Genomic DNA, 16,969 nt, shown 5'->3' with positions numbered 1-16,969 from the left:
TATTCTTCCCAGGAAAAGAAAGAGACAGACACACAGAGTGAGGCAAGGGCATGTAACAGAGCTCTCCTGGTCTCTGACGGTCTTCAGCTCTTATTTCTATGGCTTACCCGGCTACATTTCTGCTCTTGGAATCTGAGACACACTCTATCTTTTATAATCAATCCCCTCTTCCTGCTTAAGTGAACTTGGCCTAGGCTTCTATTATTAGAAACCCAACGAGCCCTAACAGAGTGGTGAATAAATAGACTTCACCGAAACCTGCTGTCCTTTACTTTTGGACGTGCTCTCTCAATTTGTGCTCTAAGGACAAGCTTCCTTTCATCCGTCTTTGCTCAACATCTCTGTGACTATATTGTTGTCTCGTACATCTGAGTGTCACAGTCTCTACGCCCCTCTGTGTCCCTGTCCCTAGATCCCTTCCCAGCTTCCTTTGATTTCTCTTTACTTTCTGTCCTTGAATGAAATGCTAACAAAGAAACACAGAAAGGCTGGGAGTATAATTTATATATGCCTGAGGCTTATGAACAGATAATGGGTTCATTAGCTCAATTCTCCCGGGATCTATGATGCAGAGGGATAGGACACAAGGTTTAAAAATGAATATGCTATTCAGATCCTGTTATAGTACAGCTTCTCTCTGCAGCCCGAGTTATCCTGGAGGCCGCAGGAGGGATGAGGCTGCCCCTGCTGATGGGACTCTCGAAGCACCAGTGCCAGCTGTGTCCCCTGCCCCCTGCTTCTCATGGCCTCAGTCACAGTGGGCTCTGCCAGATGTACATAACGCCACTGCCGCCATACAGAACTCAAAGCGGTCACTTCTCTGCCTGCAGAATCACATACATGGGATCTTCAGAGAAAAGCCCTTTCTTGCCGACAGGATCATGCAGGGAAAGTAGGTGGAGAAGCCCCAGTGCTCAGAAGCCTTTGAAGGGAGTCCTTTAGGCAAATAGCCAAGCCCTAAACCAGCTAGCTGACAACACTGTCAACACAGTCGCAGTTTAGCCAACAGCTTGAACTAAAAATAATCTGACACTTTGCCACAGCATGCCTGCCTGGCTCTGATGTGCAGGACAAAGGCTGAGTGACAAGCTGCCGCTGTACTTCCAACAACCTGAGGTCTAATGACAGAGCAAGGGTCCAGAGATGTGGATGCGAAGATCACCTAGGAAGACCACCACCTAGCACTCAGTTTGTTAGATAAATGCTTTCTCTTTCTTACAGTGGCCATGCCTCTGTTGTCTTGAGAAGTAGTATAGGAAGGGAGTCAGGGTGTGGTGCTGCCTTCTTTCCGATAATATCTGGTGATTATGCTTCCCGTGTATCTTATTTATGTGATAGGTCTTGTTCCTATTTTTTGGTAACCCACTCCTAAACTAGGAGATCCCTGAGGGCAAGAGCCATGTCTTCCTCTCTCTCTCCACTTCTGTATCTCTAGGACCTAGCATGGTCTGGCCATTTAAAAAGCTGTCAACAAAGTACTTATTAGATAAAAGAATAAATGAACAACTGAAAATTGGCCCAAATTCAACCTTATGATGAAGGTCCGGGAAAGCTTCTCAAAGGATGTAATGATTGATCTTAGTCTTCACGGAGTCTCCAGAGTTTAAAGCAGAAGAATTGAAAGGAGGAGAGTGAATGTTCTAGGCAAAAAAAAAGGAGATGAAGCCAAAAAGAGGGGCAGAGGTCAGAGGGACCTTGCATACTCTGTTAAAGAGTTTGAATTTTATTTTAAAGGTGATGGGAATCAGGAAAAGATTTTCTGTGTGAGAGGAACATAATGAGATTTTTTTTTAAAGATTTTATTTATTTATTTGACAGACAGAGATCACAAGTAGGCAGAGAGACAGGCAGAGAGAGAGGAGGAAGCAGGCTCCCTGCTGAGCAGAGAGCCTGATGTGGGGCTCGATCCCAAGACCCTGAGATCATGACCTGAGCTGAAGGCAGAGGCTTAACCCTCTGAGCCACCCAGGTGCCCCATAATGAGATTTTCTTAGAGAAAATTTTCTTTGGTAGCAATGTGGAGGATAATTGATGGCAAGGATGGAGACAAGGTTGAGATGGATTTCAGGGATCAACTAGGAGCCCCCTGCAGTCAGTAATTCAGGTGAGGGAGGATGGAGGTCTGATTTACGGTTGAAAAGGCCTATTTCCGTCCTCTTCCTCCCACTGCTGGCTTTTCATCACCTCTAACACCATCACAACCTCCTTCAGGAGCCAGATCTGAGGATCCTGAGGTGTAAGAGAAAATGCCAACCACAATAGCGCTTCACAAATACTTTTATCTTAGTTGGGCCACCCTGAAAGGCAAAGTGACATTTTCCAGAAGGCCCATGGGCAGAAGCTTCCTCTCTCCCCATCCCTCCCAAAGAAGCACCAAATGACTCTTTTTGATGCCATTGTCTTTGAACCCCCTCACTTCTTGCAGCAGATTCTGTGCCCCCTTCCACACTGTACTTTTTCAGCAAGGGAGTGAAAAAGAAGAGGCAAAGGGAAAAGAGGAAAAGAGGAAGGTGTTGTAAAGGAGCAAGGCAAATGGTGAGTTCCCTGTATTTATCTCGTTCATGAATAAGAAGAGTTAAAGCTGTGGAAAGAAGAGAAGATGGGCCTACATGGCCCCATTATCAGAACTCAAAAAAGATTAGGACAGACAGATGCCCATGGATATTTGCTCAGCTTATTTATGAAGAAAGACTCTCCAGTCCATATCTGATGGGAGTTAGAAGGAGCAAACCCCAGGTGTCTGACTGGCTCAGTTAGTAAAGCATGTATGAGACTCTTGATCTCAGGGTCATGAGTTCAAGACCCACATCAGGTGTGGAGTTTACTTAAAAAAAAAAAATGGAGGAGGAGGAGCAAATCTTTTTCCTAGGTTCTTCTTCTTCTTCTTCTTTTTTTTAAGGCTTTATTTATTTAATTGAGAGAGAGAGAAAGAGAACATGAGCAGGAGGGAGAGAGAGAAGGAGAAGCAGACTAACCAATGAGCAGGGAGCCCCACTTGGGGGTTGATTCCAGGGTCCTGGGATTATGACCCGAGCCAAAGGTGACAGTTAACTCACTGACCCAACCAGGTGCCCCTCCCCTAGGTTCTTTACCATGGCTATACATTGAAACTAACTGACAACTTAAAAAAAAAAAAAAAAAAGGCAAAAAACCAAACCTGATGCCTGATTCATAGCCCAAGAGACTCTAATTTAATTGTTCTAGAGTATGGTCTTAGAATTCATCTTTCCAGAGCTCCCTGGGTAATGTGAATGTACAGGTGGGCTGAGAACCACTGTTCTAGACGGGGGATCAGCAAACTTTTCTGTAAAAGGCCAGACAGTAAATATTTTGTTTTGTGGACCACATTGTCTCTCTTGCAACTACTCTTCTCTGCTATTGTGGTGAGAAAGTAGCCATAGAAAATGTGTATATGAATGGGTATGTTCTAATAAAACCTTGATCTGGCTCATGAGCCTTAATTTTTTGACCCTTGCTCTAGAAGCATACTTCCAAGGTTGGGAGGGTTGTTCAGGTTGCTAACTCTGGTATGGAGGAAACAGGAAAAATATTCTAGTTTTAAAAAGGAATTTTGGCACTTGGATGAATGTTCTAGCTTTATTTTTAAAAAATGAGATATGTTTCTGAGTTCCATTTGATAAAATACTTTCATTAACCCACTATGTTGTTTGACTTCTTAGGGAGACCATGTGTGATTTTTGTGTTTTGAAGGAAAAAAAAAAATCCAATAAGTTATTAAATACAACCTACAGCGGTGAAAAGAAAGATTAGTCATGACAGAAAGACAATTAAACTTAGAACCTAAACCAAGACAGAAAAGCTAAAACCCAAATGAAAAGACAGTCTCTACAGAATCAGGGAGGTCAGCTGGTGACCTGGTAAGTTTTGTGGTTTTTCCAATTTCCTTGGCTAGAATTCAACCATGAGTTTGTTTTTTGTTTGTCTCTTTTGCCGTTATTATTCTGTTTTGAATTCTACGTGGAGAACCAGTTTTAATTTATGCTGTCATTTTATTCTGGAGAAATTTGGAAAAGATAAAGCACATTAGAAAAATGAACTTTTTGCCCAATTATTAAGTTTCTCTCTTGCCCTCACTGCTTTCATAACTCTCCATAGAAGGGGAGTCAAGGAACAGAGGCCTGCAAACCATGCTCCTTATAATGAAGGCTGGAGGGTCTGTGTAGGTGATGTGGTCCTTACCTTTATCCTGTCGATGTTGGCTTCCATCTTCAGCTGTTCTACCAGCTTCCTGGCTTGTGCTATGCTGGCGGTATTGTTGCTAGCCATTGGAATGCTGGGTGGGTTTTTCGGATACACTAGGAAAGAACACAGGAAGGAAGAATGCATCAGGGCATTCAGGAGCTGCCAAACGTACAGGTTCATCATCATGGGGGAACTTCGAAAGAGTGGCTGTGGCAAGGCCTGGCTTTCCCAGCCCTCTCCATCCCCAGTCCAGTGCCAAGTCTGACTGCAGACAGACCAGGAGATGACTGTGTGCTTGTGGTTTTCCAGACCCCCCCACCCCACCCCAACACACACACACACATACCCCTCTGCACTTCTACCCCTTCTTCAGGGAAAACCAATGAAGACTGTTTACCAAATCAGTTAGAATAAGATGCGCTGGGGCGCCTGGGTGGCTCAGTGGGTTAAGCCGCTGCCTTCAGCTCAGGTCATGATCTCAGGGTCCTGGGATCGAGTCCCACATCGGGCTCTCTGCTCAGCAGGGAGCCTGCTTCCCTCTCTCTCTCTGCCTGCCTCTCTGTCTACTTGTGATCTCTGTCTGTCAAATAAATAAAATTAAAAAAAAAAAAGGAGTAAGATGTGCTACTGATTAAGAAAGAAAGTCATTAAAATTATCTTAATGTATGAACTGAGCTCAAAATGGTAAGGGTGACAGCAGGCGTTATAAGTGTTGTTATTTTTCAGGTACTACTATGGTCAGATACTCTGTTTAAGTGCCCTCAGAGGATGAAGAATGAAAGGCAAGCAGAGAGGAATGGTAAAGTAATCCCTTAGGATTAAAGACACCAAGTTTATAATGTTCTGCTGGTGGGTTCCAACACTAACTTTCTAGTTAACTGTAGCCACCTCAGTCTATCACACTGCAGAGACGCTGCATAGGATGTGTGGTTCTTCAGTGTTGTTTATCCACCATTTAAAAAAAAATAGCCTTTCTCTCTATTTGAAATATGGCTAGACACAACTATTTACTTCACTCACAGTTCTTCATCTGCAATGTCAAGGAGGAAGGATTGCCATGTCTAACTTGTTAATGACATCAATGAGTTCACCAGCAGAATTCTGTATTCAGTATAATGGACTATTACTTTTATAAATATGGAAATGGGACACAAATGTTTAGAGAGTGGAATTCTGTACTTATGTAAATTATGAGATGGTTTCTTTGCCTCTGGGATTACTAGATCTCCTCCCCATCCTTTGCCCTACCCGCTTCATGTCCCCTCCCAATTTCATTTCTCTTCTAATTCTTTCTTGACCCACCATCTCAATTTTTTGTTGTTGTTGTTCATCACGGAAAGTACCCTATTTTATTTTGGGGACCCATTTCCTCCACACTCTGATCAGGTCTCGCTCCATGTCAAGGTGCCATATGCTATTTTGGGTCTGTGTAAATGTGCTCTTTGAGGTCACTGACACCCCACAGTGAAGCAATGTCTGAGAGCAGCAATTTAGCTGGAGTGCATGACCCAAGAAATGAGAGGCATTCAAGCCTTGCTTCAGTCAACAGTTGAATCCTGTTCTGAAGACATATTAAAGAGTGTGACTTCTGCTAGCTTTGGGGAATATTTTTATCCAGAGGTAAAGTAAAATCAGGCAACCATCTCAAGAAGGAAAGAGGACACATAGAAAACCTGGGAAATGAAATATAATCCCTGGTAAATTCAATATAAGACTGTTACGTATTCAGTAAAATCAAAAAACAATTTTAATTACCAAAAGAGCATAAATATGTAAATTATCTTCTTTGGTACTTATATCTTTGTATCTTGTTCTTCAAGGCAAAAGAAGAAATTATGTATAAGTCTTTGTAAACAAAGAGGTCCCTTCATAGTGTTATTTTATAAAGAAAACTGCAAAATCAGCCACCCCAATAGCATAGCATTTACAGTATAATTGAAAGATAATTAACTGTTCCCTCCACTTATTTTCAAAGGCATCAGAGACAATAAAATGGAAAGGAAGACTGAAGGGATTTTGAATCCACAAAGATCTCTGAGTTCTACTTCCATGTGCTTGAAGATCAGTGGAGGGATCTTTATGTAAAAAGAAAACAAAACAAAAAAAAAACAAGAAGAGGCTTTAACAACTATGACTTCATCAGCATAATTAGGAACCCAGTCATCTCAGCCCCACAAGGAAATTATATGTCCCCAGATCGAACAAAAATCTAACACCCGTGCAAAACGTCACAGGACCAAGATGGAATCTTGATTTACCCAGAAGCATAGCCTAACTCTTTTCATTCATCCAAAGTTGGAAGTAGTCATGATCTACAAGACCCTGGACACTGTTTTGTGAAGCTAACATTCCTTCCAAACTAGAATTTATCATACTAGAATACAAATTATCACAGAATTGCCAAATCCTCATTGGGCCCGAGGGAGATGTGGGAGTCTGGCCAGCTCTTCATCTGCCCTTGAATCTAAATCAGATTACACAGTAACCTGTGTCAGAAACCATAGCTTGCCTCCAAATACCACTTCTCCTCTTCTTTATTGGTAATAACAATTTGCTTTTCTTTTTCACAGAGCCCACAAGAACCCTGAATTTTAGCTGGGCATACTTTACTGAAATATACATTCTTCAGCCTCCTTTGCTGGTCAGTATACTTAGATGACCAAGTTTTGGCCAATGAGGAATAAGTAGAAGCGACCTTGAAAGGAGAAGGGTGTGCTCTTTGCTTCCCCCTCCTCCTGATACTGGCCTGGAAGATGGTCTTGTTGACTACAGAGCTTCACCTTGAACCTTTAGGTTTATACTCTGGGGTAAGCAGGAAGGATCTGGACACATACTGGTACTGTAGGGCCACCATACCAGCTGCGAACTGGCTATCATCTATGTGAAGAGAAATAAGTACCCACTTTGTTTACACCACCATTATTAAGAGTATTTCTGCCATTGGACAATAGATTTACCATCACCTGAGTAAATGACCCAGTATTTTCATTTGAGTATCTAGGAAATTCTATGTTCTAATGCCTGTTCATGTTTCCTGGGAAAGTTATGGCTTTCTGTCTTAGGAGAATAAGATAGAAAGTGTATGAGTTTTCTATTGCTACCATATCATATTACTACAAATGTAGGAGCTTAAACAATAGGAATTTCTTATCTTGCAGTTCTGGAGGTCAGAAGTTTGAAATAGGTCTCACTGGGCTAAAATCAAGGTATCAGCAGAGCGGTATTCCTTTTGGGGTCTGTAAGGGAAAATCTATTTCCTTGCCTCTCCCTAGCTTCTAGGAGCTACTGGCATTCTTTGGCTCTTGGTCCTATTCCTCATTTTCAAAGCCAGCAAAGGTGAGTTGAGTTATTCTTACATCATATCACTCTGACCTCTTCTACAGTCACATCCCCTTCTGACTCTGCTCTCTTCCTTCCTCCACTTTTAAGAACCTGGCAACTCTACTGCCCCCTACCCCAGATAACCCAGGACAACCTCCCTATCATTAGGCCAGCTTGACTAGCAACCTTAATTCCATCTGCATCTTTAATTGCCCTTTGCCATTAACATAGCATAGTCGTACATTCCAGGAATGGAGACATGGACACTTTTGGGGGACTTTATTCTACTATGGAAGAAGACCTCTGCATGGCAGAAGAGAGAAGTGGGGATATGGGGACTGAGATAGAAAAAGAAGAGAGAAGGGGTAGGATGCAAGTCTAGAAATGTTCGGGAGAGAAAACCTCTGAAAACTAAATGGACTTAGCAGAAAAAGTAAACACAGGCTTTGGTTTTAGTTTTAGGAAGATACATCCTCAATGTTCTAGTTTTACTATATGACCCAAAAGAATCTAGTGTTTCCTACTAGGGATTTACTCCAAAGATGCAAATGTGGTGATCTGAAGGGGCATGTGCACCCCAATGTTTATAGCAGCAATGTCCACATTAGCTAAACTATGGAAGGAGCCCACACGTCTATTGACAGATGAATGGATAAAGAAGATGTGGTATACACACACACACACACACACACACACACACACACACACACACACACACAGGAATACCACTCAGCCATCAAAAAAATGAAATCTTGCCATTTGCAATGACGTAAATGGAACTAGAGGGTTATATGCTAAGTGAAATAAGTCAATCAGAAAGGACAATTATATTATCTCAATATGTGGAATTTAGGAAACAAAACAGAGCATAGGGGAAGAGGAAAAATAGGGGGATAGAGGGAAAAATAAAACAAGATGAAACCAGAGAGGGAGAAAAACCATAAGAGACTCTAAATCATAGGAAACAAACTGAGGGTTGCTGGAAGTAAGGCGCTGGAGATATGGGGTAACTGGGTGATGGACATTAAGGAGGGCATGTGATATAATGAGCACTAGGTACTATTTAAGACTGATGAATTGCTGACCTCTACCTCTGAAACTAATAATACATTGTATGTTAATTAATTGAATTTAAATTTTAAAAAGCCAAGTGTCACATTTATTTATTTTTTAAAATATTTATTTATTTGAGAAAGAGGGCGAGAGAGAGAGAGAGAGAGAGAGATTGAGAATGCAAGTGTGAGCAGGAGGGGCAGAGAGAGAGGAGAAGCTCAAGCAGACTCCATGCTGAGCACAGAACCTGACTCAAGGCTCAGTCCCAGGACCCTGAGATCACGATCTGAGCCAAAATCAAGAGTGGAACACCTAACCAGCTGTGCCACCCAGGCGCCTCAAGCTGTTAGAATCACTTTGTGCATTTTCTTCTTTTTCACCTCCAGCTGTGTTCCCATAAAATTCTTCTCCTGAAGACTGAAAGCGCTATAGGTTCCTAGACCAGTGTTCCAAAGAAATATGCATTTTCCTAAAAAGTGGCTATGGTAAATAAGAAAAGTTACTCTGTCTTCTAAGCCTGAGGTACTTGGACAATGCATCACACACACGGACACGCTCAGAATGCTTTTCATCTTATAAAACAGAAACTCTGTACCCAATAAACAGAAGTCCCATTCTTTCCTTCCCTCAGCCCCAGAAACCACCTTCTGTTTTCTGTTTCTATGATTTTGGCTACTCTAGGTATCTCGTAGAAGTGGAATCATACAGTATTTATCTTTTCATGACTGGCTTATTTCACAGAGCATAAGGTCTTCAAGGTTTACATCTGTCATAGCATGTGTCAGAATGTCCTTCCTTTTTAAGGCTGAGTAATAGTTCACTACGTGTCTATACCACATTTTGCTTATCCATTCATCTGTTGAAAACACTTCCATTGCTTCCATATTTTAGCTACTGTGAATAATACTCCCATGGACAAGGGTGTACAAATATCTCTTCAAGACCCTACTTTCAATTCTTTTGGGTGTATACCTAGAAGTGGAATTGCTGGGGCATATGGTAAATCTATTTTTAACTTTTTGAGGAATAGCCATCCTGATTTTTGTAGCAGCTATGCCATTTTACATTCCCACAAAAAGTGCACATGGGATCCAATTTCTCATCTTCCCAACACTATTTTCCATTTTTGTTTTTTGATAGTGGTCATCTTAACGGGTGTGAGGTGGTATCTCATTGTGGTTCTCATTTGCATTCCCTAATGATCAGTGATGTTAAGCATCTTTTCAAGTACTTATTGACCATTTGCTTATGTCCTTTGGAGAAATACCTGTTCAAATCCTTTGCCTATTTTAAAAAAATATTTTATTACTTTTACATGATCTCCACACCCAAGGTAGGGCTAAAACTCACAACCCTGAGATCAAGAGCAGCACACTCCACCAACCAGGCCAGCCAGGCGCCCCCCACCTTTGCCTATTTTTGAATCAGGTTTTTTTGGTTGTTGAGTTTTAGCTCTCTATATATTCTGGATATTAACCTCTTCTCAGATATATGGGGTTTAGATACATTTTCCTTCATTCCATAGATTGCCTTTTCACTCTGTTAATATTGTGCTCTGAGGCACAAGAGTTTTTAATTTTCATAAAGTCCAAATTTCTTTTGTTGCCTGTGCCTCTGGTGTCATATCCAGGAAATCCAATGTTGTGAAGTTTCTGCTCTATGTTCTCCTTCTGAGAGTTATAGAGGTTTAGCTCTTACCTTTAGGTCTTTGATGCACCTGCAGTTAATTTTTGTATATGGTGTTGGGTAAGGGTTCAACTTCATTCTTTTACACGTGGATACTAGTTTTCCCAGCACCATTTGTTGAAAAGATTGTCTTTTATAAGTTGAATGGTCTTGTCACCCTTCTTGAAAATCATTTAACTGTATATGTGAGGATTTATTTCTGGGCTCTCTAATCCCAAGTTAATTCTATTCTAAGTCCCTAAATATTTTATTATTTTTGACACTACTGTCAAATGGAATTGTTTCCTTAATATCCTTTCCAGATTGTTCCTTGTTCACGTAGACAAGTGAAGTGCTACATTGCAGATTCCTAATGGGGGAGACAAAAACTTTTGTCTTCTGTCCCTACCTAAGCTGACAGCGATTGCATGTGGTGAGAAGTGTTGTTGAGAAAAGGGTGTTGCATCCTGTGAGCACATCGGGCCAAGAGAAGTTGTTGATAGAGTCCTGTTAGGTGCTTAGGCAGAAGCACAGATGCATATCAGATACCCTTTACTAAGGTTCCTGTTTCATTCTACATCTGGCTGAAATCAGGCAGACATTATTTTAAGAGGGAAGGAAATGGTTTGAATATAGCAACCACTGAAATCGCTAAAAGAAAAAGTAAAATTCTGCTGAAATGATCATGTGAACAAAGCTTAAAAACACAGGTGTGTGTACACCCCTTTTAAAAAACAAACAACAAAAAACTTTTCATTAAAAAGAGAGAATGATTAATTCCTATAGATCGCTCCCTGCTCACCCCCATCAGCTAGTCTTTGATTGCCTTACGATACACCATAGTTTACCTTTGTAGGGGTCCAGCCTGGCCCCAGAACCATCAGAGGCCTACCTCAAAGATGCACCCATCTGTGGATTCTAACTCTTCTAGAAATCAGTGGGACAGAGGGAAATAGAGCCAGTGTCTGCCTCTCTTGGGGAGACTCTGAAGTCCTGAGCTCACTTCTGGAACCTCAAAACACCTCTGGCAATCACTGGGGTGATGATCAAAGGTTGGTAGTGCTGGTGTGACCCTCTTCTGTCTAGCAGTTGGTAGCCCCTCCCAAGTACTGAAATGGGTGACTGCACATCTCTGGATTTGAATTGGAGAGCTAGAATTCCGCAGATTAATTCTTTCAGATTCCACAGCCAAGATCTCTTCTCAAGATTTGAACAATCTACCCTCTGGAAATTCCAAATGGGATTCAACCTATTTTCCAAGCCCCACACTAAACCCACTGGCAATGGTTCTCAACCAAGGGAAGTGCAACCCCTTAGGAAGCATTTGGAAATGTGTGGGGGTGGCCTGGGTTATGACAGTCATCAGGGGTGCTAATGGCATTTAGAGAGCGGAGGCAGAAACTCTAATGCCCTGGAGTGCCAGGCAACAGTGAATTGTACTGCTCCCAGCCCCTCCATCAGAAAGGACACTGGAAAAAAAAAAAAAACAAACAAAAACACAGTCATAGATCCATGCATGAAAAATCTGCTCAGAGAAAGTACTCCACCAGGAAAGGTTCAAGGAAACTGGCTTTTATATTATGTCTTGGGATCCCTATTACCTTCCCAGGGATGAATAAGTGTTAAGTGCTCATAATTCTCATTAGCATTATTGTGCTTTATGGATATTTAGTCCCTGCTTATTTAAAAGAGAGCACAATCTCTTGCAATGTGCTGGTGGAGTGAGATTATGCTGGGTCATATCTACCAGTAAGCAAAAAGAATACAAACAACCGAAGCTCCTAGAACAATTACAGAGCTTGTGTGAGAGAGATTTGTAGGACTCCGGAAGAATGTCTTAATTATCCCACCTGAATTCCAAGCCTGAGAATCATACAGAAGGCATTTTACTCTTTTCACTGATGAGATAAGCACCCCTCCTCCCCCAACCCCCTGAACATGAGAGGTAGGGCTTGTTATAGAATAATAACCATTAGATGAGTTTTCTTCTTCTAAAAATACATCCAGCATTCTTGTTTCTTTCAGGAGGAACTCTTCTGTTAAGAAACCATACATTTTCTTGTCATTTAGGCTTGGGAGTTAACACACAACTCCTTATTTCTGTGACACCAAGATAAATAAATGTTTTGATAATGAGACCTTTGCCTTAGACAGTATAGGTTAATTGGGGAGGATGCCATTCTTTTCAGGTTCTAATGGTGTTTTTTAAGCACGGCATCCAGTCTTCGTTCTGGCCTTTCATTTTAATTACAACTGTGTGTTCCTTAGAACTGTGTTTTGATATCTGCAGTTGGTGGTAAGGGGGCTTGATTTACTTGTTTTATATATTTACAGGTTAAGATGACACTGGCAATAAAACAAACAATTCTAGGTTTACAGTCAAATCAGAGGTTTACAGTCTCCCAGTTATTTGATGATATCTTCATTATCCTCAATTGTCAGTTAGCCATATTGTTGGGGATCGGTTATTGGCTGGGTTTGAATTAGAGGACCATTTCCTAACAATTTCAATTTGCAATTCTTCAGAGCCTCTACAGTTAGTCACCTGGGTAAATGTTTTTGTTAATGGCTTATACCTCAGCACAAGTTCAGTTTGGTCATTTTGCCAAACTCATTTCTTGTTGATTTTGTTTTTTGGATCCCTACCCTAATTCATTCTGTAGCAAGTAAGAACCACCATCACCAAATTGATGAGAGTATATACACGAAGGGTCCAGGGAAGGGCTTTCGCAGTCAGAACACAAGTGAATTTCTGAGTTGTGGCTGCAGCGTGAGTCGAATAATAATTGTAAAAACAGCCTGCCTAGTTTCACGGTACTTTTTTATGAGATAGCTCCTCGTATTACCAGTTGGCCACGTTGACCTGAAAATACCAAAATAGCACATTTCCATCTCTACTAATCAGCAAACACTAATTTCTTTTTGGTTCTCCCACCACTGGGGAAATTTTAAATCAATAGAGGATTTATTTGGGAAGCTTGTTGCTTCTCCTTCAACACTTTCAAGCCCCAGAGTGTCAGGGTTGGAATCTGCCTCACGGGCTCACTCTTTCCCAATCTTACGTGTTTCAACAATTGGAGCCATCACAAAGATATCTTTTGGGTGTCATAATGTCCCGGTTTCCTCACTTGCCTTTGCTCATTTTTGAGTAGGCGTATGGAGGCCACAGGTGGCAAAAAAAAAAGGACATGAGAATGGGGAGGGGATTGTCAGGAAAAGGGTAGGATGTCCACACAGACTTCAGCGTGGAAGCATTTGGGGACAGAAGATATGCATGAGAAATGATGTTGGACTCCAGGGGGCACTAGTTAGTATTTGAATAGGGGAGAAGAGAGGGGGAGAGCCAGAGAGGGGAGGTGAGCCCCAGGGAAGGGAGAAGAGGAGTCGCAGGGGGTTCCTGAGCACCCAGAATGCAGAGAACGAGACTGCACAATGTTGGCTAAGGATGGATTTGTAAATAAAACAAAACAGGAACCTTCCAAACCCCTTCCCCCGCCTCCTCTCTCCCCTCCCCATCTTTCAATGCTTCTCATTTCTGGAAATTTGGTTTTACAGGCCAAAAGCTTTGTTCTTTTACCAGAGGACCAGGAACTCATACTAAAAATGAGTATTCGCTTATAAACCAAGGGTTTGCCATGTGCCAGGCCCTGGGCCAATTCCGTTTCATCCTCACAACCCCAGGGACAGAAGTACTGCATCCCTAGCTGGAGGAAACCAAGGCTTGGGTTAAGTCGGAACATTAGAGAGATGGGTGTTTCTAAAGCAAGCCCCCACCAGGGAAAAATGTTCTTCCAGCCCTTCTCAATTTCCATTTTTAGATGCAGCAGACTGATCCTAATCTGGGGACTGTGGTATCTGTTTGGCCATTTCACAAACATAACAGCAATTTTTATGGTCTTTGTAGCTACGGAGAGAGTTAATGGGAATGAGATCTGGTGCAGAAGTTGTACCAAACAAAAATGTTATGGGGCCATTGGGGAAGGATATGAACCAAGGGAGCAACGTATCAACTTAAACTCTACTCAGGAAACATGTGGTTTTGCTGGGACGTTGCCACTTACCAAATGAGAGAAAGACAAGATTGCATCTGATTTCCCTCAAATCAGCATGGGAGCTATCTATGCTGTATAGGTAGAGAGTAAGACACAACACAGCTTCCCTGACTTACTTGGGTGCCAGAAACCATTATTTGAAAATGACAGCTCTCTGCTTTCCAGTAAACTGCAGTTTTTGAAACAACATCTCTGTGAGATGCAGCCTTCTGCTTGGAAAGAGCATCACTGGTTAGCTTCTAACCAACCTTGACAAAAACATAGCCCTTGGAAAACGTGGTTCGAAATCATGGGTTTCACAGATTTTGTAAAATAAAACAGTAATGAATAGAGCATGCTGCAACTTAAGAATGACACGCAAGCTTTAGTTTTTATTGGAACCCTGGATAATGCAGATGGCTGTATGCACAAATGGGAGCTGGCATTCTCAGATATTAGATGGGCGTTGTTTGTATGAAGGCAAAAAGACCCATATTTTGTGTGGTATGTGCTGGATTTTCTTTAAAAAAAAAAAAAAAGGAAAACTTGACCGTGAACCAGTAGGGTTCCAACCGAAGAGAAAAAATGAGCTTGTTTCCATAGAAATGGCTTTGTTAACCTACTGATGTCTAATGCTCCACAACAGCAGGCAAGGGGAAGCTGATAGGCAGAGGCCTTCTGCCTCCTTGTAGGAAATTATTTATTGGTCAATTAATTTCTCTAAAAAAAAAAACAAAACACTGCTTCAATTCTAAGTCCTCAGTGGATCTTAAGCCTTAGGCAACCCCGGGAGTTCGGGGAGACTAGCGCACCTGTTTCCTTGCCTCTCTGCTCAGATGGATCCTTAGGCTCTCAAAATGGTAACACCCAAAGTCCTTTGGCCAAGCTCCTCAATGCAGCTTCCCCGGTAAGAACTGGAGCCCCTCCACTGATGTTTGGTACCACCATGTTGTCTAGGGATATTTCCTGTGATAGAATTGACGGGTGGTACAAGATTAGAGAAACAGGTACTAGAAGACAGTAGACCTGAATTCTGGTCCATTCTGACATTCCTGGCTGGGTTGTTTTTGTTTTTGTTTGTTGGTTGGTTGGTTTTGTTTTGTTTCTTTTCAGTGGGAAAAAATCACTTAATCTTTCTGGTCCTCAGGAGCTCAACTGGATTGTAGGGCTGTACAAGTGTCCCTAATGTTTGTGATAACACCTTATAAAGTATGGACTGCTACAGAAGGAACAGGCACGAACAGGAAATGACCACCACCATTTATTGAGCAACTACTAAGCCCTATAACCTAGAAACATTACATACATAATCTCCAACCCTCACAACAAGGTACATGGAAAAGGAATCGGGGACTAAGAAAGGCAGTGAGAAAAAATATCTAGGATTATGAACAACTGTGCCTCTATTAACCAGGACCTTTGGGTGGGGTGGGGGGAGGTGGGTAAATATTCACATCTGATTTTGAAATTTCTCATTTGCACTGACGACTTCTTAAAGAGATGGCGATCATTTGAAAATCAATTGCAATTTAAAATTAGTAAACAAGGGGGGCTCTTGGGTGGCTCAGGGAGTTAAGCCTCTGCCTTTGGCTCAGGTCATGATCTCAGGGTACTAGGATCGCACCCCACATCAGGATCCCCATTTATCAGGGAGCTTGCTTGCCCCCTTCTCTCTCTCTCTGCCTGCCTTTCTGCCTACTTGTGATCTCTGTCAAATAAATAAATAAAACCTTTAAAAAATTAGTAAACAAGGATTTATTAAGTGCTTACAGTGTGTGACTCAGAAGCATGTGCATGTGTTAAACATAGTAAGTTTCTACGGAAACGGGCCACAAAGTGGATGTGAGAACCCTATGGGCTCCCTCCATAATTCTAAGAAGGTGCTGCTATCTTTTACTGCTATCTTTTGGAGGGAATACTCACAACCACCTACAGTGTTTGTAAGGGTTTCCTGTGGGCACAGAATAAACTTGCAAGACAAGCACCTGAGGCTAATTGTCTTCTGCTTCCTCCTTGGGTCTATTTCCTGTGTGTGAAGACCGGCAGAGCATCACTGGATACACAGCAGCTCTTCCATCAATATCTACAGTGTCTGTCGCCACCCCACCTCACCAGCCCTAGCTTTCAGCAAAAACGCCTGTTTTCTGTTCACCCAACACAGCCCATGCCCGAGGAGTTCATGAGCTCCCTGTATGGCCTATTCCCTCACGTGCACCTATGTTTTGCAGCCAGGCCCTAGCCTCCCTTCCTTGGAGAACCCTTCCTCAGCAACTACCTACCCCAGCGACCTCCTCAGGCCCTCAAACTCATACCAAACCAGGAGCCTGTGCTAGTAGAAACCAAGTCACTTCTCTGGCCTTTTAATAAATATTGCACACAGGGGCGCCTGGGTGGCTCAGTGGGTTAAAGCATCTGCCTTCAGCTCATGATCCCAGGGTCCTGGGATCAAGCCCCGCATCTGGCTCTCTGCTCGGCAGGGAGCCTGCTTCCCTTCCTCTCTCTCTGCCTGCCTCTCTGCTTATTTGTGATCTCTGTCTAATAAATAAAATCTTTAACAAAAAAAAGGAAAGAAAATAAATATTGCACTAACTGCTCTTATCATTAGTATTTCATCTGGGTTTTCTCCCATAAATATTTATTACACCTATCCTTCTATCTCCAAAGTTGCCCTGTTTGTCCTTCTTTACCGGTTGAAC

The 16,969-nt window shown here is 42.1% G+C and overlaps 1 protein-coding gene across 3 annotated transcripts in view; it reads right to left on the bottom strand.

Annotated features, from left to right (window-relative positions):
* Positions 1 to 16,969, bottom strand: part of GNG2 (G protein subunit gamma 2) — a 116,032-nt gene that overhangs the window by 21,325 nt on the left and 77,738 nt on the right. For all 3 annotated transcript variants that reach the window (XM_047737497.1, XM_047737496.1, XM_047737495.1), the window contains one exon: positions 4,201 to 4,316. In XM_047737497.1, the coding sequence (XP_047593453.1) occupies positions 4,201 to 4,287 (87 nt within the window). In that variant the 5' untranslated portion in view covers positions 4,288 to 4,316. The remainder of the gene's footprint in view (positions 1 to 4,200; positions 4,317 to 16,969) is intronic.

This window comes from Lutra lutra, chromosome 7 (assembly GCF_902655055.1).
Source record: "Lutra lutra chromosome 7, mLutLut1.2, whole genome shotgun sequence".
NCBI lineage: Eukaryota > Metazoa > Chordata > Mammalia > Carnivora > Mustelidae > Lutra > Lutra lutra.
This window is presented reverse-complemented; position numbering and strand designations above follow the sequence as displayed.